The sequence below is a fragment of the Venustampulla echinocandica genome (assembly GCF_003357145.1).
Source record: "Venustampulla echinocandica strain BP 5553 chromosome Unknown scaffold_8, whole genome shotgun sequence".
Lineage (NCBI taxonomy): Eukaryota > Fungi > Ascomycota > Leotiomycetes > Helotiales > Pleuroascaceae > Venustampulla > Venustampulla echinocandica.
Window position 1 is genome coordinate 1,185,081 of NW_022474213.1, and position 24,853 is coordinate 1,209,933.

Here is a 24,853-nt window from a genome sequence, read left to right on the forward strand (position 1 = left end):
ATCCCACCGACCGGGACTTCAAAAGAAATTGATGTTGCCATCAACTGCCTTGTTCCCATTCCAATCTCATTTCCGTTATCCTTTTCGTTGATCTATTCAATCACAGTCTCGATCTTAATGCCCGAGCTTAGGTCGAACCCAGGCCTGCTATCCTCAAGGTTATCCTTCGAGTATTTTCACATCGAGGGCTAAGAGTCCAAAACACACTCATCCCGTCCATTTCTCGGACAAAGCAATATAAATACCATGGGCACTCCCCAGGGGGCCCTTAGAATAACAGGCTTCACCAAAACGAGCTCCCTGATCTACTTCCTCCTCACCACCGGCGTCTTCGCCGTCTTCTGTATATCTGAGTTGAGATGGCTAAATTATGGCAATCGAGAGGAGGGGGGTTGGTGGCTGGAATGGAGAGGTGCGCGGACGGTGGGTGAGGCATATTGGTTTCGAGAACCGACCATGAAGTTGGGGATTCAGTTGCATTTATGGAGCGTTATTCGTAAGTTTCCAAATCTCACGTTTATCTAAAACGTGTTTTGCTCCACTGTTTGGCGCAGGGCCTGGAGACATTTCTGGAGTGACATGTGCGCGGCGGTGGCGTGTAAAATTGATGGATAAACGAATGAATAGGGAATACCTCGCGCGATATTCAATTTGCTTACGACTCAGGCGGCATGCTTGGATTTCTACCGGAGAAGTGCGGGTGAAGTTGGGGGATTCGTCCCCTTCTATATATCACATGGCTATATTCTCCTCTGAGACGCAATTATTTCTTACTGTTAAGATCTTTAGGCCAAAAAAAGAAGGGGAAACAGAATATTGTACTAGAATAGAGGCGAGCTAACTCCTGCAAAACAGCTGCCGGAATCTTATTGCCTCTACAATTCCTCCCAATTATGCGAAGGAAGTACATGTATCTACACAAGATTTCAGGGAAATTCCTTTTCGTAGCGTTAATGATGGGCAATATCAGTAAGTCTTCCTTATCCCTATCATGTTGAAACGAAGATCAGATTGACCAAAGTTTGTAGCTGCGATTAAGATTGGGCCCCGTTCCTTCGGTGGCAGCTTCGACCTCCAATGCTTCGTCTGGGCCTTATCAACGGCAATTACAGTGTCAATCTACAAGGCCTGGAGCGGTATCCGCAATCTCCATATCGACCAGCATCGCGTATGGGTCATTAGATGCTGGGCATATGCTTGCTCTGTCAGTCTCCTTTCCCAACACCAGTTCCCACCACTGCCTTGTTAACGAAAGCGTAGATTCTCTCGCTGAGAATATGGATGACGCCCCTCATCCTGAGCATACTGCGCTTCGCCCCAAATAGATACCATTTCGTTAAAAGCTGTAGCGAAATCGCCTTCCTTTACACCACCAGAGCACCGGAAGAAATGGCATTGATGCTCACTCGCTTTCCTGCATGCGCCAATCTCACAGCTGGCGTGGATACAAGTACGTATGTTGCTGTGCTGGCGGGTATGGATGCGAGGTATCCGGAGCAGAAGGCTGCAATGTTCAATCTAGTTTTTTGTTCGTCGGGTGTGCTGGGATTCCTTTTGAATGCTGCTTTGGCAGAAGTTTATTTAAACTATACTACAGATGAAGATGAGAGGCTGAAGAAGGTTTCGGTGGCTAGAAGGAAGGCTGCAGGGTTGGTACCAAAGGAGCCGAAAGCCAGCAGCAATGGGACTTGAGAATTTAAGGAGTTACCCCAGCGTTGGATATGTCGAATATTTGATAAGCTTTGATTTGATGGCTTCTCGCCCGGGTATCAACTGAAACGGGTCGTATAAAGATCTCCATATGAAACAGTGGAAAAGGAGATATGGAGAGTGAGTAGGGCACATGTAAAATCTTACAGGTAGAGGATAAATAAACCCTTCGGAGAAGGATGTATAGTAAATATGAAGATGCACAAGGAATATCGACGTAATTACTTAAAATGTCTTTTAATGCATCCGGTCGAAAACTAGACGGTTTAAATTCTATTTTATAATGCTTTTAGAAGTTTATCATGCTTAGGAAGAAAGCATCCAAGCGACCCAGGTACCAATAGAACTCTCTATAGCAACGGGTTAGACCTGTACTCAGGGACCTCATCAACGACGCCCTTCTTCGGATTCTTATCTTGCTCTAGATCATTTTCAATGCTATCTTCATGCTCAGCCAGAAACTTCTCTGCCTCAAGGGCAGCTATGCATCCGGAGCCTAGACGAAAGATTAGAGTCTCCTCGTATGTGCTGAAGGGAGGTGAAACATACCAGCAGAAGTAATAGCCTGTCGATACCTCTTGTCCTGCACATCACCAGCAGCGAATACACCCTCAACAGTTGTATAACTCGTTCCGGGTTTAGTTAGAACATACCCTTCATCATCACAATCGATCTGGCCTTTAACCAAAGCAGTCGCGGGATCATGACCCACAGCGTAGAAAAGACCATTCGCCTCCATCGTCTCTTCCTGACCGGTCTTGACGTTCTTGATAACCATATGGCTCATCAAACCCCTATCATCACCCTTGACCTCCTGTCCAACGGTGTTGAATCGCACAGTGACTTTCTTATTAGCCAATAAGCGGTTCGCCATCGTCTTCGATGCTCTGAGGAAGTCTTTCCTGACTAGAACTGTAACGTGCGATCCATATTTTGTCAAGAACATTGCTTCTTCAGCAGCGGAGTCCCCACCACCAATAACCACTAGCGGCTTATTTCTAAAGATCGGTACGGCACCATCGCATACTGCACATGCTGAGATACCATTCTGCCAATATTGTTCTTCTCCAGGCAGTCCGAGTCGTCTGGCTGATGCGCCGGTGGCGATAATGATTGCCTCTGCGGTATGAGGCTCCTTATCCTCTTCATATTCTTTCCAGTATTTGAAAGGACGTTTCGAGAGGTCGAGTTTGACTACGGTTTCGGTGAAGATCTCGGTGCCGAACCGTTCGGATTGTTTACGCATGTTATCCTAACGAATACAATCAGCATTTCTCCCCTTTGAATAAGGGCGAAACGAGTGTCATACCATCAACGCACTTCCACTAATACCATCGGGGAAGCCAGGATAATTTTCCACATCCGTAGTCGTGGTCAACTGTCCACCAGCAGCAATGCCGTTCGCGAGAAACCCCTCATACATGACGGCTACAGCCCAATTAGCAACACTCCAATATCGACCAAGCAGAGGTAGGACGACTCACGCTTCAATTCTGCTCTCGCAAGGTAAACAGCCGCAGTATGCGCTGCAGGGCCGGAGCCAATAATCACCACTTTGCTATGCATTCTTCTCTCCGTGCTCCTACCCAGGAGACCAGTCGCACCGACGAGACCGTGATTCTGTTTTACCACCACAGGATTCTGCTGAGTCGTAGCCGCAGCGGCAAGACTGAATCCCGATAACCCAGAGCGTAACGACCTCTTGACCGCTGAGGAAAACAGTTTGACTGCTTTCTATGCTGCTCTTCCTTGACGTATTCGATTTTGCAGTCGTTTGAGTGGCAATTGAGAGCGAAGGGCCGCGCGTTAAGGTACTTATATGCGAATTCGGCGGTGATAATGGAGTCCGCTTTGTTATGGAGCCGATGAGGGGAGGGAAGGTTCTGGGGATCTATGATTGTTGAAGTTGATGTTGATTTCTAATTGTCGTGGTGCGGAACTTAGGCACTGGAAGAGCCCCGCCAAAAATACGGCCTGTAACAGGTTGATTCCAAACCGAAGGGGTCTGGCCCACGCTCAGCCTTGCGGAGTATGTAAGCCGTGGCGGCTTTGTAACTCAAATACCTAATTAAGATTTTACATGTGCCCGATGTAATCTGCTACGAAAGTATATCCAAAGGAGAATTAGTTCGCATTAAGGTGGCATTGTCCTTGATATAGTCCGAATTTCACGTGCAATGATACAATACAATTCAGCTACTAGGTACCTACCTAGCTTCAACATCAATGCTGCCGGTCGTTCACATGACAAAAATAGTGACATGAGCTAGGAGGTATAATTTGATTAAGTCTACTTTACTGAAGTACGCTAAATGCCATTACAGCTTCAAGAGTACACCCCACCGCATAAACATGTCTACAGTTTGGAACCAAACCAAAGCTACGCGACTGGCGCACCAAGGTTCTCCATCTCTCTCACATACTTTTCCCAGATATCAATGGTATTGCCGTAAAACTCCACGTGTGTATCCGCTAATGCACGGAATTGCGTCTTGAACTCAATCCTCTTAATCCTCTCGAAGTCCCCTACTTCCCTGACTACTTCCTCATCGAAAGCCTCCGTCGTCTTCTTAGCTTCTTCGACCTCTCTTGTGAGTTCTTCTATCCTCAACTCGAGCTTCCGTAGACGCTCACGGCGTGACTGCTCATGGTCTACGCCCCGCACATCTTCTATTTTGCTGCGTATGAACCCGGCAGTGCTCGAGAGAGACCCGCCAGGGGAAGCTAAAATATCGCGATCTGATGTCGACTTCGTAAGATATTCGGTTAGTTGCTCGAAGTCAAGCTGTTTTTGTTCTCGCGCCTTCAAAAGGTTTTTGAGTGCCAGACTGTATGCCTGCATATCGCGCAAGCTACCCAGATAATCTTGGTCAGTATGCTCTTTGAGTGTCTTTGTCCCAGCCGAGGTGTCTTCGACGCTCGCCGCAAAAGCGTGGATGTAAGGCTCAACTCCCGGCTCTAGGACGATGAGCTTTTGGAATTGTTCAGCCAAGTCCTTAAAATCTGTTTCTAGGTCCCCTTCGCGGCGGGCCACCCTTGCGACAATCTTCTCTACATGCCCGAGATCTTCATCAAGTTTGTCGGACTTTTCTCTCACTTCGATGAAACGCTTGTCCGGTTTGTGGACCTTGGTGAAAGCGTTTATAAACGTGTCCGTGAAATTGTCGAAGACGCCTGACGCCCCTTGCTCAGAGGCGCTTGAACCCCGCTGTGGACGGATCTTCATAGTAGCATTCCAGTCAGAGCTTTCCAAAAATATGATGAGGAGAGCACTCCTTCGGAGGATAGGATGGAGGGAGAGTCGGGCCAGAAATCGCTGTAGAGAGTTCGCTCGGCGGGATGTGAAATCTGGTCCAAACCGATCACCCCGTACATATTCCATCTTATGCTTGTCTGGCAGGGGTGGCACTGCACACGCTGGATATTCTCTGAATAGCGTCTTATACAAGAAGACAAAATCGGTAAATCGTCTGCGGACGCGCGTCTTCGGCTTTTGGAAGGATGGAAAGGTGGTCTACAACTATCATATCAGCAATAGCGGAATCCTCTGATTCAGCAATACCAACGTTTGTAGTAACCAGATACGACACATAGGCATCTTTAGACCCGTCGTTCTCTTTGATAGGGCTCGAGACTGTGCATTCCAAAACTCCACCTTCCATACCAGCTAGATCCATTGGGTCCGCATTTCGGGCAGGTTGGCCACCGCCATGTCTCCCGTCTTCTGGATTCCCAGCCGCAGCTTCTCCAGCATCAACTCCTGGGTTTGGAGACGAGAGACGGGCACCCTGGCCGGCAGAGTCGCTCTGCCATGAGACATTGGCGAAATCGTCGTGCTCCATCGAAACGAGAGATTTGGGAAGCGGGGCAGACGGGGTGTGGGGGTATCAAGACCGATCGAGGGAAGATTGAGACGAATCTAGCAATGACAGTGGCAGTATCCGATGATATTCAAGCCCTTCCCGGTGCCATATTTCAAAAGAGTCTGTATGAGAAAGGTTCGTAGGTTGAAGGTAAGGCGAAAGGGTCGACAGCTAATGCTTGCGTAGTCAAGGCAAGGTAGGTAGCTAGGGCGGATCGTTGTCATCGGACAGCGGAACGGAATCAGGCGGCGGACGGCACTGCTGGTATAGGCACGTGACTAAATTACCAGTAACGAAACATTATCACGTGGTAGATTAGCCAATAGAATGACTAATACATTTCTCCCACGTGCTATGGCAAGGTCCGTGCGCCGCTTCTTATTCCTGCTACGAAGTATTCCTGTCAAGAAATGTACATCCCCGAAATCCTTTATAGTCCGCCACTTACCACGCTTGAAGAAGTGGAGGGAAGGAAGACCATGGGTGGAAATGAAAGTGATGTAATGTTCGCGAAATTGAGGGATATATGGCGTAGCATTTATAGTATCATAGCTACCGACTAGGAGGTCCGGAATATGATATATTGGGGCCTTAATAGTGATACGGGGCGGCCGTAAAGCGCAGAAGTCATTACACAAAGTCCGACGGTTCCCATTAACGTTGTTTAATAGAGATTCTAAACAAAAGCTCATTAGCTATATTTCCTACCTATTTAGTCACCTTAACTTCCTCTCTAATCTATTATTCCCTCACTATAGCCACAAATGTGACAATACCCTAGCATTGGAATTTGGCAAAAGGTAGCCCGACTTGCTGCGATACGCATTCTCCTCCAGTTCCAAACAGGCAAATTCCTCAGAACCTCCTATAACAGCTAACATTGCTCCCGGATCAGGAAGCCAGGCGAATAAATTAAGCTACCGCACACCCAGGCACGGATTAGATTAGGTGAATGTGCTGGATGATTATCTCTTCCTTACAAAACCTTCAAGCCGTGTGGCTTAATGAGGAGGGGCAGGCATGCCAGACTTGACTTTACTGTTCGTGGATGGAGCACAGACGCTTCTTGGAGGTCGACAAAATCCGGAAACAACCACGAAACTGCTTTGGAGATCAGATTCCTCTTTTTGCAGAGGCTGGCAGTACGCATTGTTGGAACATCTCTCTTGGTTGACGGAGCATCTCGGCACACAGGTTGGCACTAGCGTGGGCTTCCCGCTTGCGCATGTGGTGAATGTTTGAAAGCAGAAAAAGCCCTTCCCGCACTCGCCATTTGTAGGACACGGCTGTCCATCGCGAGAGGTACTTCGTACTTGGAATTTTGAGTCGAGTATGGGCTTCTGGTTCGCTGAGGGACTTGAGATCATTGACATGATGATGGAGCCGAGTTTGGCTGGTGCTGGGCTGGGGGTTTCTGAGGGGGGAGCGGACGCTGTCGGTATTGCTGTTTTTGTGGTGTTGATTGATGAGAAACCAGTAGAGTCCTTGATGCATAGGGATGGGTTTGTCCAGATAGCGTCAGCGGCATATTGCCAGAGCGCTGTATAGTTGAAGACAGTCCGTGGCGTATAGAAAATCCTGCAATCTGCAGCTTCATACACGAATTGCAAGGGAATATCCTCGCCTTTTCTGACCTGGTCTCGAAGGTTGATTGATCCCGCCAACACGAAAACGTCCAAAGCTTCCGTTCTATTCGGTAGAAAGAAGGGATTAGGGTCCTTTTCCCACTCTAACAGCGCCTCAGCATAATCAATGTTTGCGTCAAGAATATCCATGCCGTAGGAGCGCGCACCACGAGTGAGACTACATGCTAGTTAGCATACCGGTTATGTTTGGGGTTGGATTACTTCGGGTGAACGCACCCGGGTGCTTGCATAGGCCCGTACACGGGCAGGCCGCCAGCGACAACAGTCCTGACCCCTGCTTCATGATGCATCATTTCCATAAATAGTGCACATGTAGATGAGCAGAGCCCATCTGAGAGGATGATGATATCATTTGCAGCGTATGGCTGAGTTGCATTCGCGGGTCGGCCAGCAGACCCATACACGCTAAACGAATTATTTGGGCTTCCAACCGATAGCGTGTCAAACAATATATTGTTTAGATCATACCGTTGCTATACTAATATCAGATTAGTGAACAGGCCCTGCCAACTAGAGAACTTACCACACTGGTGAAAATATCACCGTTTGCTGGATGAGGGCCAAAGAATTCGGCCCATGAGGTGAAGTTCCGGTTTGTAGTCACATTAATACGGGTTGATGAGACCCATTCGTTGGCATATAAACCGTAAAAGTCATAGTACTCCTCATCCAGCTCATCGAAATATCCGGTTATTGTCGATCCCATAGAGTTTGCAGCTGCATGGGCTCGCAACCTGCTTCCCCCATAAGGGTCGATTGTCGGGAAGAATTGTTTGAAAGTATCCCATGCAAGCAGGCTGTCTCCACCACCGTTCTGCTGCAAATCGATGACTACCTTCTTCATACCGGCAGCCTTGCTCGACGACAGAAATTGAGCCACGGTATTTGAGAAGTCATCAACTGCTTCTGGATTCATATAGAAGCTGGGGATACTGAGAACAGCGATTGACGAACTATTGAGAAAATAGCCTGACAAAGATCCTGTACCAAAAATACCAAGATCAGGTTGAACAACATCAGGGGCGCTTGGATAAGCTGAGTGGTTCCATGAGGATGGGGTGGGGCTGGCCATGGAGGTGCTTGTTGCGGCGGGGAAAGTCGAAGTAGCTGCAGAAGGATCCGTGGAGTCGTCGGTAGGTTCATCATTCGTCCAAGGGACATATGAGGCTGGATAGTACCCTAGCACAAAAAAGTTGTAGAAATCACCGCCTGTTTCCAAGGGGCCTGTTTCTCCCGGACTATTATATACACCAATCCATGGCATAGGCCCGACGCTGGTCCCATTCTCAAAAACAAATGTAAGGGTATCTCCTGGGTAGAATGTCCCGGCACCTGTCCAAATGGGGAAATACCCTTGAATATCCAGTGCGGGACTGGCAACCAATTGATTGAAATCCGCATGCGATTCAAGACCACCTACAGCATTGTCTGCAGCATATTGTTGAAGGTAGTCCATGGAATTCTGACCATTGATCTTTGATATCGCTGATGGCTGCCAAGTACCATCGTTTTGGCTGTCGGAAATGTCATCTAACGTTTTATTAGCCCTTGACTAACGGTTTGGTGATCAAGCATCAGTGCATCACAAGGCTTAAAGAATGGTGGTACGGTCGAGCCAAACAAGATAAAGATGGGTTCCTCCAGATTCTAGCTCATCTGAGTAGCCGATCAACAGAACTTGACAATCTGATGCTGTCTAACAGGCTCAACCATGCAAAGCCGGGCACACTAAGATGGCCGTTTCGCGTGTTTGTGGAAGAAATGCTCCAAGTTACTTACCGGAAAAGTAAATCTTGGGAAGTTGGGTTCCGTCCAGGGACACCGAGACAATAGCCACTGGTGCGCCAAAGGAAAACGCTCCAAGGATCCCCGCTGTAAGGTCAAGGTGGGTGTCGTGGGCTGAATATATTAATCTCTGAAGAGCGGCCTCAAACTCATACTGGTTCGCAAATGCCCCGGTGGTGATAGATTGCTTTATTTTATTGAGACCGGCAACCAGATCCACCGGATGACGCTGATAACTCGATGGGGGGTTTTTGAGATAGGCCAAGGTGGATTGAAACTGGATTGTGTCGATGTAGTAGTCGATAAATCCAGTGGCAACAGCTGCATTGAATGGAACCGAAATCAGGCACTCGTAAATATCACTCGCTTTAAAATAGATTCCTAAGAAAAATCAGAACGTGTTGATCAACTCATCGCCCACGGTGATGCCCACTGCCTGAATTTACTATATCCCCACATGCTGTCGAAGAGGGATCGGCAGTTGCTCTGGCTGGTGTTGCAGTATCCGAACTGGAGGCCGGCGCAGCGCATACCTGTGTGCCCGCCAGGCACCAAAGGAGCACGCGGGGAGCGGAAAAGAGCGACCGTATCATCATAGTGATAAAATGTACAGGTACAGGTACGTGTACGTATACATACGTGTACTGTACGTATCGAAAGGTAAAGACCGACTTCAAGATCCACGGAGCAGGGAGGAGAGGATGAGCGATGCTAAAACATATCAAAAGCTAAGGTATCCAAGGATTCCCCGTGCCTGTACTTTACAGATGGCGGCGAGTTCAAATACTCTCCGCGCTACGTACAAGCAGCCATGCTCGCGGGGTTTGCAATTTCCCTTGAAGGAGCACTGGATGCATATACAGGGGATTCTAGCGCTGACAGATGGCTGGGCGCTCGTTCACGGTTCATGTTCCTGTTGCTGTTCAGGTCTCCAAACACAACTCAACACAACACCGCATGGCAGGGCAGGGCTGAGATGGACAGCTGACTGATATATCTGGGGGCGAGAAGTTGCGGCGCGGTGGGCAGAGCGACGGAAATAGATGTTTTGTAACGGTCGGCGCAGAACAGTCAAGACCTGACCTGCCTGCCGTGTATTGTATTGTATTGCCTTTGTATTTGTATTATATTTCAAGCTTTGGGTGTGAAAAGTTTTGCAGACTTGGTGGCCTGCATCGCTGGAATTTCCGGCGTTCGCGAACCCGCGGAAACCCTCCAACTCAGCGAAGTGCTGCACTGAGTACTGTACGAAGCATCTGAAGCTTTTTGGGGGCCGCAAGCTAAATTGGCCATGCCATGCCATGCCATGCCATTCCATATACACACTGCCCGAGGACCACCCGTCGTCCGCCCACTCTCCGGAGATACTATGTACAGCTGCTCGGTACGACGAAGCACGTACTGTACTGTACTGTCCAACGTGGAGTGCTGGGGGGACTCCTGTTCCGGCGCTCCGGAGCCTCGGCGTACGGGTATGATACTACTTACTGTATGAGTACCGTTGCTCCCAGCGCCTCGTGGCAAGTAGGAAGATTGGCTGGTGCCTGTGAATATAAGGCTGTAACGCTCGACGCGAACGAGAAATGGAGCTTGCAATTATTATTATTCGGATGCGGAAGCATGCGCCGTCTACGTCGTAAGGATCTACCCCAATACTCGAGTACTCTCACCCAGCGTGTCGTACAGCCGTCCAGTCAGCGCGCAGCACTTGTGATGAGATGTCAAGGGCGCAACGTCTCAGACCCTGGGCGCTTGAACGGCTTGGGATGATGAGCTGCGCCTTCGTGGCACTGTATTGTTATTATTAAAAATACGACAATACTCTTTGATAGCAGAAGCGTTCCCTAGCCCACTACGAAGTACAGAGTAACAGCTCCCCCAATCATCAAGAGACGCCTGGATATTACTGTACTGTGTCACCCGCAATTGTGGCATAGATACGCCCTCTCGAGTATTACTCTGTACATTACTTCGTACCCACCCCGCCGTAGAAGTACTCGCTACCTTGTCCTACCAAAGGATTTGCCGGTCGAAACGGCACCTGGGCCTGGGATGCGTCGGCTGCCCACAAGTCCACAAGTCCACGCGTAATAGTGCGTTCAGATCTGCATCACCTGTGTAGGCATTGAAGCCGGTGAGCAGCGGGAGTGGATGATTCGTTTGCAAATACCAAGTGCGGCTCCCTGGATACTAGCACGCGCTGTTGACGCAGGGTCGAAATGGATCCCCTCTCGATCATAGCAAGCAGTGCTGCCATATTCGATGCTTTGAAATCTGCCTACAGATTCGCCGAAGATTTCATCAAAGCCGGCGAGGAGCGTGAAGATTTCAAGAGCCAGCTTAATTGCGTTGCCGACTTGGAGTGGGCCCTTAATCAATGCATCGAAAAGGGGAAATCCGACCCTGATGCATCATGGCTACAGCCACTGGATCCTGTGAATGCCAGTTCGCCGCTGGCTGGCCTGGAGAGGACCATGGCTAAGATGGTGAAGACGCTGAAGATGAAGGAGTCAACCTTTAAGCAGAGGCTGAAAGACTTCAAATGGCATTCGGAGAAGAAGGCAATGGAAGAATTCTTCAGGGCTATCCAGGGATATTGTCAGGCTATCAACGTGAGGTTGAGCATTGGGAACATTATTCTCTCGCGCAGCCAGATGGCTTTAATGAGAGAAACTCACGAGATGACCAAAAACATGGCGGCGAATGGCGAGAGACAGCGAAAAGAGGAGCAAGCGCGGCGAGAAGAGGTTGAGCGGAAAGACATCGAGCGCTGGCTTTCGCCCCTCGACTTCCAAGCCCGTCAACGCGAGATTTTCGAGATGGCTACCCGCTCAAGCAGTTGGTTTCTGGATCTCCCTGAATTCAAGTGCTGGAAGGAAGATTCACTGGCTGTGCTACGTTGTTATGGGGACACTGGAACGGGCAAAGTATGCCGCCCAACTATCCGGATGCTCTCAACTCTCTGACCGCAGATATTGTAGACAGTGCTCTCCTCTATCGTGGTCAATTATTTGACATGCGAATTTTCCGCCATTAGTCCAACTCTCTGCATATATTTTGAGAAGACCCCATCGATCGCCCATACACCCAAGAAAATTCTGGGTAGCCTACTCAAGCAGTTAATCCAGCTCAAGGGTCCAAGTGAAATATCTCCTGATGTTTACCAAGCTTGGAAGAAAGCAACTGGCTTAAATGCACAGCCAACGCAGAATGAGTTGATGGAGCTTTTCAAAGTAAGCAATCTCCTCTGTTAACCTAGCTAACCGCTCTCGTGCTTTGCAGCCGACTTGATTTTCCCTAGCCAACATATACTAATTAAGCTTTAGGCTGAAGTTCAGTTTTATAGTCGAATCTACGTTGTCGTCGACGCATTAGATGAAGCCCCGATTGAATGCCGAGATTTTATCGAGAGGCAGCTCCGACGGCTCTCTTCAGATAGGCTAAGGCTTTTGACCACAGCTAGGGGAGACGAAGAGCGGTCCGCCTATGAGATTCACTGTGATATCTGTAAACAGAAGGCGACTTTATACTATCGATGCGTGAGTTGCCCTCAGGAGACCAGAATTGACATGTGCGCAGGTTGCAGAGGGAAAGATGAATCATGCACTGTGGATCCCACACACGAGTTCGCCTTGCCCAATACCCTAGAGGTTGATATTATTGCCGACAAAGATGACCTGGAGCTCTACGTAAAATCTAAAATCAAGGAGCAGATGCCTCCAGAAGAGGATGTGGATGACCTGGATATGAACTCGAGTCGCCGGATTTCAACAAAATTCGGACGGCACTGCCATGACGACACATCCCTCTTTAGTATGATTGTATCTTCCATTGTCGACAACTCTATGGGAAAATTTCTCCTTGCTAAATTATACACAAATTCCTTGTCTAACAAGGTGACCAAAGGGGATATCAAGAGGGCCGCAAGAGAGATGGAAAATAGACAGTACAGTCTTTCGGATACAATCAACCGGTTATACGAGGCCGACCTGAAAGACCGCATTGAAAGCCAAGAACCTCTTTCGCATAGAAAACTTGCCCTCAAAATCCTATCCTTAGTCTATTATGCGCAGCGAAACTTGCGACTAAGAGAACTACAGCATGCACTCGCAACTCGCCATGGCGAGACTGAGTACGACCCCGACGACGAAATGGACGAGCAAGAAATATTGAGATTTACAAAAGGCTTCATCACAATTGGCAGAGACAAGGATTCGGTCGTACGTCTGGACGACCGCACATTATATGAATATTTTGATCAGACTCGTGGCTACTGGTTTCCTCAAGGAGAGGTAGAGTTTGCGAAAATATGCCTTAGCTACTTTGGATTTGACACATTTTCCAAGTCTTGTTCTACTGAGTTGTTTGCTATAAAGGAGCAAAAGCATGCCCTCCTTGCTTACACAGTTGAGCACTGGGGTGATCATGTTCGAAACGCCGGCATAGAGGTAAAGATGGCGGCTGTTGAGTTTCTCCAGGATAAGTCACGTATTCAAGCCTATGTCCAAGCCGCATGGGAAACCGATACACATGAGCAGTACAAATGGGATGTTCGCCGGGATATTCATGCTCTCCACATATGCGCCTGGTTCAATTTGGAGGCATTGCTATCGGCACTTGATTCGAAACCTCTGGATATTGATGTCCAAGAAGAAACGTATGGGCAGACTCCACTCATGTACGCGTGCAGGAGAGGCAATATTGAAATAGCTCGGCGCCTGCTAGTATTAGGCGCGTCCGTCAATATGACCAGTGAAAGAGGGAGGACGGCCCTATTCGAAGCTGTTCTTCAGAAAAATGATGAGATGGTGGATCTTCTCCTGGATTTTGATCTCAGGGGCCAGGATGTGGACGTTAATGCAAGGAACACCAAGCTCTTCAATCGTACACCACTGATAACGGCTATTCGCCAGTCCTCTGATGAGGTTGCCTACGAGCACTCTCTTAGCATTGCGCACGCTTTGCTGAAACATCCGAACATTTCAGTCAATCTCGAGGACTCCATTGGCTATACTGCACTATCCCTCGCCGCTTACTACGACCTTGAAAGTGTTGTCAACAAACTTCTATCATTCTCCAATATTGCTATTGACGTAACCGAGAAGGAGGGCGGGCGCTCTGCGTTGATATTAGCTGCCGAGCGGAATCATGTAAACGTCTTAACTTCTTTACTGGATGGCGGTGCGGATCCCAATCTCAAGGATACTCGAGGTGGCACTGCGATATTGAGAGCCGCCGAGGAAGGGCACATGGAAGCTCTACAAATTTTAATCGACTTGAAGGCAGATCTTACTTTCACAGATGAAGACAGCCGGACGGTGGTCCATGTAGCTTCTGAGGGTGGGCATATTGACGTCCTTGAGTTGTTAAAAGACCACCCAGTAGAAGTCAATGCTCGTGATAAGTATGGCTTGACCCCCTTCCACAGGGCTTGCCATGCCGGCCAGCTAGAAGCTGGGCGATACTTGCTCGAGTTAGGAGCCGATTCAGCTATCCAGGATTCCTTCCAAAGGACCCCCTTTGTGGTAGCGTGGCAATATGGCCAAACAGATCTTATGGATCTTTGTAGAGACGTGGGAACTAGTACAGAGGCCGACACAGCGCAGATCATCAAGTCTGAAAAGCTTCCTATATGGTCTCTTGTCTGTCTACACCGTCTCGATCTCCTCACCGAGGCAAAGAGCTCTCGGGAAGCAGACTTCTGCACTCGAGAGCCTGGAACGGGCAGTACCGCCCTTCACTGCGCCATCGTCAGCAACGACGACCGAACCGCATGTATTATCCTAGATCTTCTCCTATCATCTCCGGCACAGCCTCTTCTAGACGCCCTAGATAAGTTCAAGCAAACTCCTCTGCATTTGGCAGCTATACATGAACACATTGAATGCACCAAACTTCTTCTCAGCCATGAGCCGCTCCTCGACGAGGTCAGCCGCTTTGGCTACACACCTCTTACCATCGCCTACATCAACCAGCGTTTTGACATTGCCGTCGCTCTCGTTGAAGCTGGCGCCACTATCAGTCCAGAGTCAAGCGTCGATATCCAGATAATGCTTTTCGCAGCCATCGAGCTCCAAAACATCGGAGCAGTAGAGAACCTTATGAAAGCTGGTGCGGATCGCATCGCGCAAGACGAATATGGCCGCACAGCAGATATGCTTGCTAAGCGGATAGGTAACGGGGAGATTCTGCGGGTACTGCAGCCGTACCGGAGCTTTATGTTCAAGATCAAGGTCAAAGAGCAGAAGCAGACGGTGCTGGATACTGTATCCATAGTAGAGAGTGAGACATATGGGGATGACCATGCGGAGGAAGGAGAAATGAAGATTTCGTTGAAGGAAATCTCCTTTAAGCCATTTAGGACAAGGCATGTGGAGTTGGAAACGTAGGGGCAGAAGGCGGGTGGAGTTATCTTGAAGGCTCATTTAGTACGAATCAGGAGGAGTTTTAAAAGACCTTTTAGCCGTTCTGCATACTGGTATCCAAGTAAATAGGACTCGCAAGGGCGAAGTTTTGACAGACAAGCCTAGGACAACATGCAATTACCTGTGACTGTATCAAAAGCTGGTACTCAATAGTAATTTATCTCACCAAAGCCCCGGTATAAATCTTTTTGTCCTCTTATGCCATATCTTCCACTCTTTGCCAAACTCCTTGCTCAGCATCTCCTCCTCATCCCTAACCCTTAGGCTGATCCCATACGCAAATAGCACCATCGACACACCCGCAAAACCTCCGCTCAAACCATTTACCCTCACAATCCTCTCAGGAAGCACGCAGGCCGCGACCCCATCAAGCCTCTCAACGAAGAGGAAATCCGCGGCACGAACAACAAATAGCGCGACATATGACGGATGTTGAATGTAGTGATATAATCCCGTGGTAATAAGACCGCTCGGCACCGTGAGCCCAAACGTGAAGTTTTCCCCGAGCTTTGCGTAGGCTGCGAGTCTCATCATTCCGAAGATAAAGACGGCGATGATGTATAACGTGCTATGGGTGCTCCAGGTGAAAAGATCTTCATTCAGTAGCTCCGGGTGTCGACATACGGTTGAATGGAGAGTAGGGAAGAGGATTAGACTGAGGTGGTATGTCCATACCAAGGCGAGAAGGGTGGTGATCCATGTATTCCAAGAGACAACATTCAAAACTTCAATGCGGTCTTTCCAGTATGGCTTCGTAGGTGTAGCCTCAGGTGTAGGAGTGGGAGGTACGTGGCAGAGGTAGTTGATGAAGAATGTGAGTGCGAGGCAGATTATGAAGCTGCCGTTTGAGAGGGAGACGGTGACCATATTTGCATAGATGAAGTTAAATTATCAAGGCCTGCTCTGCCTCCCTGGGAGTGAATATACGACGATTCGGTGAGGTACTCGAGTAAATTTATGTAGCAGATCATAAACATAGGTAGGTACGTGGTTCGACGAAATCCCACGAGTGCGGTTAAATTCCGGGCAGCCAGATTGCCGAGGCGGGACTTAGGGAGCTTCAGATATTAGACCAAGTCAAAGTTCAAACCAAAATGGCCCTTAACAAGGATTAAACAAGGGCTAGTTATAGACTAAACGAGCAATGTATATAATTATATGCTACAGCTTCCTTTCTAAAGAATCTCTCTCCTCCCTTTTCCACATCTTATTTTAATATTATCCTCTTGTTTTTAAAAGCCTTTTCGTGTACTCAATCTACAGATTTCTCCAAGTCTCGCTTGCCGTGATATGCCTGTGGATTCTCGACCATTTTCGGCACATGGTCAGTGAGTAAATAGGCCACTGGGCGCAGAGCGATGGCAGAGGCGATTGCCACAACCCCGAATGGAATAGTTGTATAGTAAATGTAACGAAAGGCCGCTGCGTATCCTTCAAGCTGCGCTCTACCTACAGCAGCGATTATTTCGCTGTTGATTCCAGGAACAGCAGCCATCGCTGTCTCGGAAGCTGAAAATACGGCGAGGAAAAGGTCAGCTACCGAAGTTGCGGGGAGACCAGCGTTGAGGGCTGCTGGCAGGATATGAGCTTCAAGTTCGACAGGAAGTTTTGCTTGAAGATGTCAGCCTCAGCCTTCTCACATATGCAGTTAAAATTCTCACCATTCAGGATGGCCAACACGATCGCTGTTCCGATTGCGCCAACGCCAACTCTCACGCAACCCATGGTTCCAAAGGATGTACCTATGTCTTTATCACCTACCACGAGCTGAGCGATGGCTCCTGTCTGTTGCTCAACAAAACCGATGGGCAGAGCAGCAAGGAATGAGCAGACAATTGCGAATGTCTTATTATCAGGGCCACAATGAGCCAAAGCTCCGATAAAGGCAGTCATCCACAATTTCGAGATGATCAAGGTCAGCTTTGGATGTCCGATAGGGCCTGCTTTTGTGTTAGCCTTTACGGGGCGTTTGAAGATTTAGATACGCACCCCACAGAGGTCCTAGGAAGACCATTCCTCCCCAGAGACCGAAGCCAACTGTGCAAGAAATAGCAGCCACAGTTTCCCATGATGATCCGCTGCTATACAGATATGCGACATCTGCAGCTTGTCAGAAAGGATTTTAGAATAGGAAGAAATATTTACGAGTTGGCCAGATGATGCTCAAGGCGACGTATGAAATTCCTCCTACTGCTGAGCAGATGCAGTTCATTCCAAAGCCTCGAACATCTTTGAACAGGTGAACAGCAAAAAACGCGTTCTCTCCCTGAAAGTGCTCCCACACACAAAGAGCAATAAGACAAAGGCCTCCTGATACGATCATTCCGATTACATGCGCTGTTAAGAACAGAATAAGCTGCCGTAGATCGAAGCTCGGGTCTCCAAGACTTACCAGACATCCAAGGATATGGAGATCCACCAGTCATGATACCGAGGATAAATAAGACGAGGCCAGCAACTAGGAGAAATATTCCGATAAAATCCAGTTTCTTCGTTTGCTCGCGCTTATTAAAAGCTTGAGCGGCTTCCTTAGGGTGGTAAAATATGATATAAAGAGCAAGGGAGAGGGCTAGATATTGTCAGCAAGATAATTGGCTACAGAATTTGAGCAGCTTATCTTACTCTGTGAAATTATATAGATGTAGTAAATCCATCTCCACGAGGCATGTTCGACAAGAGATCGTGCAAAATAAGCGCCCATGGCTGTCCCAGGAAAACAGAAGAGAACGACGATGGCCATACCAAGCATCTTGTGCTTATTAGGCATGAGTTCTAGTTTTTTTTTAAGCAAGTTTCTAGCTTGTTGCGGGTATAATGAAGAGCTCACCTCCAGCTAGGAACGCATAACAGCATTGAGCACCAGTTGCGAGGCCCATAAGGATCTGAAAGATATTAGGAGCAGCGTTTACCAAACAGGTAAAAAGGACTTACATTTGCTCCAATAAATGTGTTGAGGTCCTGAGCTGTTCCGGCAACAATTGCTAAAGACATAAGCAGGATCCTGAGAGTGGAAAGGGGAGTCCTACATCCGACTAGCCCAAAAAGTGTAAAGACAATCATAACCCAGCGTCTACCATATACCTCAGACAAACGACCAACGAACATATAGCCAAGAGTGGTCCCAAGGGTCTGCATAACGGAAAAAAGGAACCCGTTGGATTGGGTCGCAGATCCTATGACAATCAGGATATGAATATGACAGCTAAGTGGGACTCAATACCAATATCAGCGTTGATCCAGATCAGAACTGATGCTGGAGGAGCAAAGCCCCATGCGGCGCTAAATAAGCCGAAGGACATCGCAGCAAGTGAGCCGATCTTGTGAAATATTAGCAATATCCATGACAAAAAATATGAGAACTCTCACTATGTAAGGCTCGGCGAGAAACTTCCATCCAACAGCCTCGACATAGTGGGTGGCTTCAAGGGCAATTCCTTCGGCAAGGAGCTCGACTTTGGTTGGTGTCGCTGCCGATGGAGACACTGGGGGTTGAGGGCTGATATCTTCTAACTTCATCTGAGGTAGTTTCAGTAATGGAAGAGCTGCAGGGCAAGATCCTAGTCGCCTACCTGTGCATTCTCTGCTTTATTTTCTAAGGCCATGATAGCTGATGTTTTGTCGTCCAAATTTAAACGTCAAGTTCTTCAAACGTCAATTATAAGATATTAGACATTTCCATTAGCCTTTATATATACTTCAAACGCCATTGTCTGTTTTCTGTCTAGCTTCCTCTGCTAACCCCAATATCTGCCAACGTTAACGGACCGGCTGTAAAGAGGCGGCTCGAGCTGACGACAAAATTGAGAAACGGGAAGTGGGAGATCGCCAGTACTTCGTTATTCTGGCATGTCTAAACCCCAACCTTGGCCAACGCTAGCCCTCAGCCGCATTTTTTAAATCGACTTAACAACCCCAAACCTCTTCCTTGGAGCCGAGGTCATAGGTAGCTTGTAAGTAGCGCGAGACTTTGTAGAATTATTCCTCTTTAGCGTGCCCCTTCTTTTTACCGTTGGAAAATCGATGGGCGCTAAATTGAAACCATCGACGGTCTAAACTACCAGGTAGGATGCTAACACGACCAAAGTAGTATAACGTGTGCAGCCAAGCACATAGCGCGCCCCGTAATAAGTGCCCGTGCTGCTGTGGCTCGACGTACACAATGAGGGGCATGAACGTGGGGTAAACGCGGGGTCAACCGTGCCTCATTCTTCGCCAATTACCACCAAAGCTAAAGGTTAGACCAGCGTGTAGTAGTATGTCGTGGCATTATTGTGAGCTGTAATGGCAAGTATGTGGTTGATGCTGCCAAGTCTCTTGGCAATACTGGTTTAGATACTAGGCCTACAGTTATGATACGTTACGAGCTACCAAAACCCTCACCCACCACCTACTACCTAAGCTATTAGATGGCTTGACCTAGAGGTGGGGTTATAAGTGAAAACTTACCTCGGTATTCTTTATGGAAGACATATCTGGCCTCTTAAATGATGCCAATTGTGAAAAAGTAGAGGGGATTAGTCGGCTAGAATTTGGGGGAGGAGATAATGAATAAGTAGCGTAATATGTCCCCTCGGTAAGTGGGGTAAGTGAGGGAAAAGTATCTTATTTCCAAGTTATGATTGTTTGACTGTGGTTCAATACATGATAGCTGCGTTGCAAAAAAAAATATTTATTGAAATACCGAGGCATATGCTCATTGAAATAAAAGAAAAGCTGCACCCGGAACCAATTCTGTGTTTACAACCATCTCTCCTATTGCCAAATCTCAACGGACATATTGTACAAAATGCCCAGTGCCACATCGAACGGACTTGCCTTTGATCCAGCCGCGTTGAGGGCAAAGTACGACGAGGAACGTAACAAACGTATCCGAGACGATGGTATCAAACAATATCAGGAGGTCGACACCGGCTCGTTGAGGCATTATGTCGAAGACCCATACACAAAACCTGGGTTCTCCCGTGCTCCAATCGACGAAGACATCGAGTTCCTCGTGGTTGGAGGTGGCTATGGTGGTCAACTCATAGCCGCACGTCTTCTGGAAGCTGGAACCACCAATATCCGCATTATCGACAAGGCGGGTGATTTTGGAGGAACCTGGTATTGGAATCGTTATCCTGGAGCAGCGTGTGACCTCGAATCATACATCTATATGCCATTGTTGGAAGAGCTCAACTATATGCCGACGGAAAAGTACACCAGAGCGCCAGAATTGCTTCAGCATGCGCGCAACATCGGAAAACATTTCGGTCTTTACGATAAGGCCCTGTTCCAGACTGAAGTTCTCAGCCTGAACTGGGATGCGGCTACCCATCGTTGGATTGCAAGGACAAATCGTGGCGATACTATTCGCGCACAATTCGTTGCCACGGCGAGTGGACCTCTTCACAAGCCAAAGTTGCCGGGCGTTCCTGGGATTGAGACGTACAAGGGCCACAGCTTCCATACCAGTCGATGGGATTACGGTTATACTGGAGGTAACACAACAGGAGGATTGAGCAAATTGGCCAATAAACGTGTTGGAATCATTGGAACCGGTGCAACAGCGGTCCAAGTAATTCCTCACCTCGCTCAAGGAGCTCAACACCTCTACGTTTTTCAACGGACACCATCTTCAGTGGACAAGCGACTTGATCAGCCAACCAACCCAGAGTGGGCTTCCTCGTTGACGAAAGGATGGCAACAGAAGAGGATGGACAATTTCAATATCATCGTCTCTGGAGGACACCAAGATGAAGATCTTGTGAATGATGGCTGGACCGACATCTTGAGGAATCTTTCGGTTTATGGAGGAACGGATCAACCCACTGCAAGTTTAGGGGCTTCTGCTCTACAAATGGCCGATTTCAGAAAGATGGAGCAAGTCCGAGCCAGAGTGGATCAGACTGTCAAGAACCCAGCGGTCGCTGAGAAGCTGAAGGCGTACTACAACCAATTCTGCAAGCGGCCATGTTTCCACGATGACTACCTTCCCACGTTCAACAGAGAGAACGTTAGTCTGATTGACACAAACGGAAAAGGAATCGAACGTATTACTGAAAATGGGATTGTGACAAATGGCGAGGAAATCAAATTGGACGCTATTATCTACTCCACCGGGTTTGAGTTCAGCACTGATTACAGCAAGAGAATTGGCATCGAGATCACGGGACTCAATGGAGATACGCTAAGTCAGAAATGGGAGGATGGTGAGAAGACAAGCACGTTTCAAGGGTTTTGGACTCGAGGCTTTCCAAATCTCTTCATTGTCAGCATTGTACAGTCAGGCATGACTCCTAATTTTGTGCATATGCTGAGTGAGCAAGCGAAGCACATTTCCTACGTGGTTAACGAATGCAAGGAGAGGAAGGTTAAAAGTATTGAGGCGGAGCAAGAGGCGGAGGACAAGTGGGTGGAGACTATTATGGAAGGGGGGAAGCTTCAGAGGGATTTTGTGAAAGATTGTACGCCTGGATACTACAACCAGGAAGGGCAGGCTACAGATAGAGCTTTGCGGAATTCAACTTATGGATGGGGTTCTGTTGCTTTTATCAAACTTTTGGAGGATTGGAGGAAGACCGGGAAGCTTACTGGACTGGAGCTGAAGACTGAGTAGGTAGGCGTATAGCAGTTAATTTATAGATTGTCGCAAAACAAGTTCATAAATAAATATAAAACTATCTTACGATCTACAAGTTTATTTTCAGACTAAATTCAATTGGCTATTTCTTTGCACAAAGCCTCTAGAACAAAACAGGCAGAGACGAAAATAGATAACCTACAGGAGGCATCGTAGACCGTGACAAAGGACGTGGATATAAAGAACACCTGTATTTATCTAGCAGCTCAGAGAACATAACAAATCGGGCTTCTCTGCCGCTGCCTCGCTTCTTAAAGCTCCCCCTTATAAATGGCCTCCTCAAACTTACTAAAAGCCTCCCCTGTTTTCACGTCCCCCGGAGGAAGCAGCTGACTCCCATAAAATAGCGCAACTCCTTTCTCCCTGTCAACCATCCAATGCAAATTTGGCAGTCCACTCCACGATAACGCGCCTTTTCTCCTCCGATTCGGACCCGCACCATTAGTGTCATCTACTAGCATACCTCCAAGCGAATAGCCCACATTTGTTCCTGTTGGCAACCCACCACTGAACATGGCGCCCACTTCTCCATCCTTGTTGCCCTCGTAATCGCCATACAGCAGGAAATTCAGCGCCGTCTTGGACTCGGTGGAAAGCTGCTGCTTGAACAACTCTTCCTTACTTGCCAGGGAGAGCAATTTTGAGTCATCCTGCAGGAGATCAATTAAAACTTTGACGTAATCCTGTGCGCAAGAAAAGAGGCCAGCTCCACCGTAGTCATCCTTGGCATTGTCGGGAAAGAAGCGTGTGGGGCTTGGGGAGAGAGAGCCATCTGGGAGCCGCATACTCATGTCTGATCGAGCTGCCATGATATCTTGTCTTGACAGGAGTTTGAAGGACGTGGATGTCATGCTAAGTGGATTGATAATATTTGCATCCATGTAGGCGGAGAGAGATTGTCCCGTGACTCGTTCAAGTGCGAGGCCAGCCCAATCAAGCCCGACTCCGTAGGACCAGGACGTATTTGGTTCGTAAAGAAGAGGGAGCAAAATGTGTTCGAGCTGGAAATTATTTAGTTGGTGCTTTGAATAATGACGAGATAACATACCAAGTCGCCTGTCATATCAATTTTACCACCTCTATATTCAACTTCTTTCATAAGCTTCGGATCAAATGCTGCATATCCAAAACCACTGCTGTGGGTAAGAAGAGCTCTCAGGGTGATTTTAGTCTCCGGTTTTTTGTAGACTGGTTTTTCATCTTCGAATCCAGTGAGGATTTGAATCTCCTTAAACTCGGTAAGAACATCTGAGAGGTCGGTATCGAGATTAAGGAGCCCCTTCTCCACACACTGCAGGATGCTAATTGCTGTGAGGAGTTTTGTGCACGAGGCAATCCACATTGTAGTGTCAACTGCGAATGATTTTTTAAAGAGAGGGGAAGTGGGATCCAGGGACTGTGTTCCAGAGGCGTGAGTATAGGTGATTCCTAGGGATGAGAGATTAGAATATTGTAGAGAAGATGGTCATAGAAGAGAAATTTACCATTTTTGTCGGCTGCTATAACGACAACACCTGGGAGAGTGCGGTCGGAGCCGCGCCTAGTGGCCTCATGAAGGTATGTTTCAAAAGTCATTTTAATATTATAGGAAAATGATACTGATACAGGATATGTGTTACAATGAAGAAGGCAGGGGGGAGGTTCTTTCCTTATGCATGGCTGTGCACAGCCCCTGGATTATAGGCCATTTGAGCAACGGGGTTTGGGGGTGCGTAACTTCGTGAGGGGTGTAGTAGCGTCTGAAGCTAAAATATAGTTAATATCTTGGGGGTTCTTGGCGAGGGAAGCCGAGGTTGTCCAGATTGAAGCTAAACCATTATCGCAAGAGAAATATAATTCCCCGAGTAATCGTATTGAATAATTATTGAAACAGAGAACGGTAAATATCAGAGCTACCACCAAACTTATCATAAAATATCAGAACTGCCACTCGTATAAAGAGCCTAACAGTATTGAGGAGTAAAGCAAACAACATGTATTAACTGGTCTTATATTCTTTATATAGACCTTCAAATTTGTATCTATGTAGACGTACTAACGTCAGCAGTTGTCAGATCATATTGAGCTTCAGGACAAGTCAAGCCGGAGCTCGCAACGGCCAGGTCTTGGATCAATCAAGTGTGCACTAACAACTTGTCCATATGACGTAATCCTATATTATTCATGCATGACTATCTGTTTTACTAATAATTACTATAGGTTATAGATAGTTAGCTGTGTGCTTTAGGAGTATGGAAATCACCTAATTTTATTTAGTTTAATCACTTGATCTACTCTATATTAACCTATAAATACGGGATTCTACCCCTTAGATTAGCGCGAGACCAATTAATTTAACCCCTAATATACGACTTATTTGACTTTAATTGCATTCATTTATCCCACTCTTTTAGCTCTGTAACCTCACCAGATCAGCACCTTCTGATCTTTGGTTGTTATTGGTTAGCTAAAAGCCAGCCTTTCCCGACATTTCGTATACTGTGTAACGCCTCGGTACAACGTACTAAATGCGCCGTCTAACAGTATCGATAGCACATGGCAGCAGCCGATAGCGATGTAGTTCGTCAGCTGTATTTGATATCGGTTTTGTGAGACATATGTGGGGTTGCCCTGCTTTCAGCTGACCCGCTCTCACCTAACCTCGCTCTCGGCCTCGCCCCCTCGTGCCACCTGTTGCAATAATAACGCTACCGTTAATTATGAGCCCAGTGGCGTTAAAGGACAGTGCTTTCGTCAATATTCCCCTATCCTTTCCGACCATCACTCTCATCGTCGTTATTGATCCCCGCAAAGATACAACCTCGG

The 24,853-nt window shown here is 47.7% G+C and overlaps 8 protein-coding genes across 8 annotated transcripts; 3 read left to right on the forward strand and 5 right to left on the reverse strand.

Moving 5' to 3' along the window:
* Positions 1 to 246: 246 nt before the first annotated feature.
* On the forward strand, positions 247 to 1,692 carry BP5553_08747 (uncharacterized protein; the record flags this gene model as incomplete). Its single annotated transcript, XM_032017370.1, has 4 exons — positions 247 to 496; positions 856 to 969; positions 1,029 to 1,204; positions 1,261 to 1,692. The coding sequence occupies 4 exons, from the start codon at positions 247 to 249 to the stop codon at positions 1,690 to 1,692; spliced, it is 972 nt and encodes a 323-aa protein (XP_031866801.1).
* A 368-nt stretch (positions 1,693 to 2,060) lies between these two features.
* On the reverse strand, positions 2,061 to 5,552 carry BP5553_08748 (uncharacterized protein; the record flags this gene model as incomplete). Its single annotated transcript, XM_032017371.1, has 7 exons — positions 2,061 to 2,206; positions 2,260 to 2,962; positions 3,020 to 3,138; positions 3,195 to 3,419; positions 3,707 to 3,774; positions 4,134 to 5,224; positions 5,277 to 5,552. 7 exons carry the CDS (start codon positions 5,550 to 5,552, stop codon positions 2,061 to 2,063), a joined length of 2,628 nt encoding a protein of 875 aa, XP_031866802.1.
* A 1,022-nt stretch (positions 5,553 to 6,574) lies between these two features.
* On the reverse strand, positions 6,575 to 9,600 carry BP5553_08749 (Uncharacterized protein; the record flags this gene model as incomplete). The annotated part of the gene is made up of 5 exons (XM_032017372.1): positions 6,575 to 7,376; positions 7,436 to 7,692; positions 7,743 to 8,749; positions 8,999 to 9,385; positions 9,438 to 9,600. 5 exons carry the CDS (start codon positions 9,598 to 9,600, stop codon positions 6,575 to 6,577), a joined length of 2,616 nt encoding a protein of 871 aa, XP_031866803.1.
* A 1,623-nt stretch (positions 9,601 to 11,223) lies between these two features.
* Positions 11,224 to 15,393, forward strand: BP5553_08750 (uncharacterized protein; the record flags this gene model as incomplete). Its single annotated transcript, XM_032017373.1, has 3 exons — positions 11,224 to 11,931; positions 11,986 to 12,237; positions 12,331 to 15,393. 3 exons carry the CDS (start codon positions 11,224 to 11,226, stop codon positions 15,391 to 15,393), a joined length of 4,023 nt encoding a protein of 1,340 aa, XP_031866804.1.
* Positions 15,394 to 15,591: 198 nt separating this feature from the next.
* Positions 15,592 to 16,296, reverse strand: BP5553_08751 (uncharacterized protein; the record flags this gene model as incomplete). Its single annotated transcript, XM_032017374.1, has 1 exon — positions 15,592 to 16,296. One exon carries the CDS (start codon positions 16,294 to 16,296, stop codon positions 15,592 to 15,594), a length of 705 nt encoding a protein of 234 aa, XP_031866805.1.
* Positions 16,297 to 16,681: 385 nt separating this feature from the next.
* On the reverse strand, positions 16,682 to 19,031 carry BP5553_08752 (Uncharacterized protein; the record flags this gene model as incomplete). Its single annotated transcript, XM_032017375.1, has 11 exons — positions 16,682 to 17,040; positions 17,091 to 17,369; positions 17,419 to 17,529; positions 17,575 to 17,766; positions 17,822 to 17,998; positions 18,052 to 18,201; positions 18,257 to 18,311; positions 18,361 to 18,602; positions 18,650 to 18,746; positions 18,796 to 18,945; positions 18,999 to 19,031. 11 exons carry the CDS (start codon positions 19,029 to 19,031, stop codon positions 16,682 to 16,684), a joined length of 1,845 nt encoding a protein of 614 aa, XP_031866806.1.
* Positions 19,032 to 20,215: 1,184 nt separating this feature from the next.
* Positions 20,216 to 22,024, forward strand: BP5553_08753 (Uncharacterized protein; the record flags this gene model as incomplete). The annotated part of the gene is made up of 1 exon (XM_032017376.1): positions 20,216 to 22,024. The coding sequence occupies one exon, from the start codon at positions 20,216 to 20,218 to the stop codon at positions 22,022 to 22,024; it is 1,809 nt and encodes a 602-aa protein (XP_031866807.1).
* Positions 22,025 to 22,299: 275 nt separating this feature from the next.
* On the reverse strand, positions 22,300 to 23,623 carry BP5553_08754 (Uncharacterized protein; the record flags this gene model as incomplete). Its single annotated transcript, XM_032017377.1, has 3 exons — positions 22,300 to 23,049; positions 23,097 to 23,476; positions 23,533 to 23,623. The coding sequence occupies 3 exons, from the start codon at positions 23,621 to 23,623 to the stop codon at positions 22,300 to 22,302; spliced, it is 1,221 nt and encodes a 406-aa protein (XP_031866808.1).
* Positions 23,624 to 24,853: the final 1,230 nt, after the last annotated feature.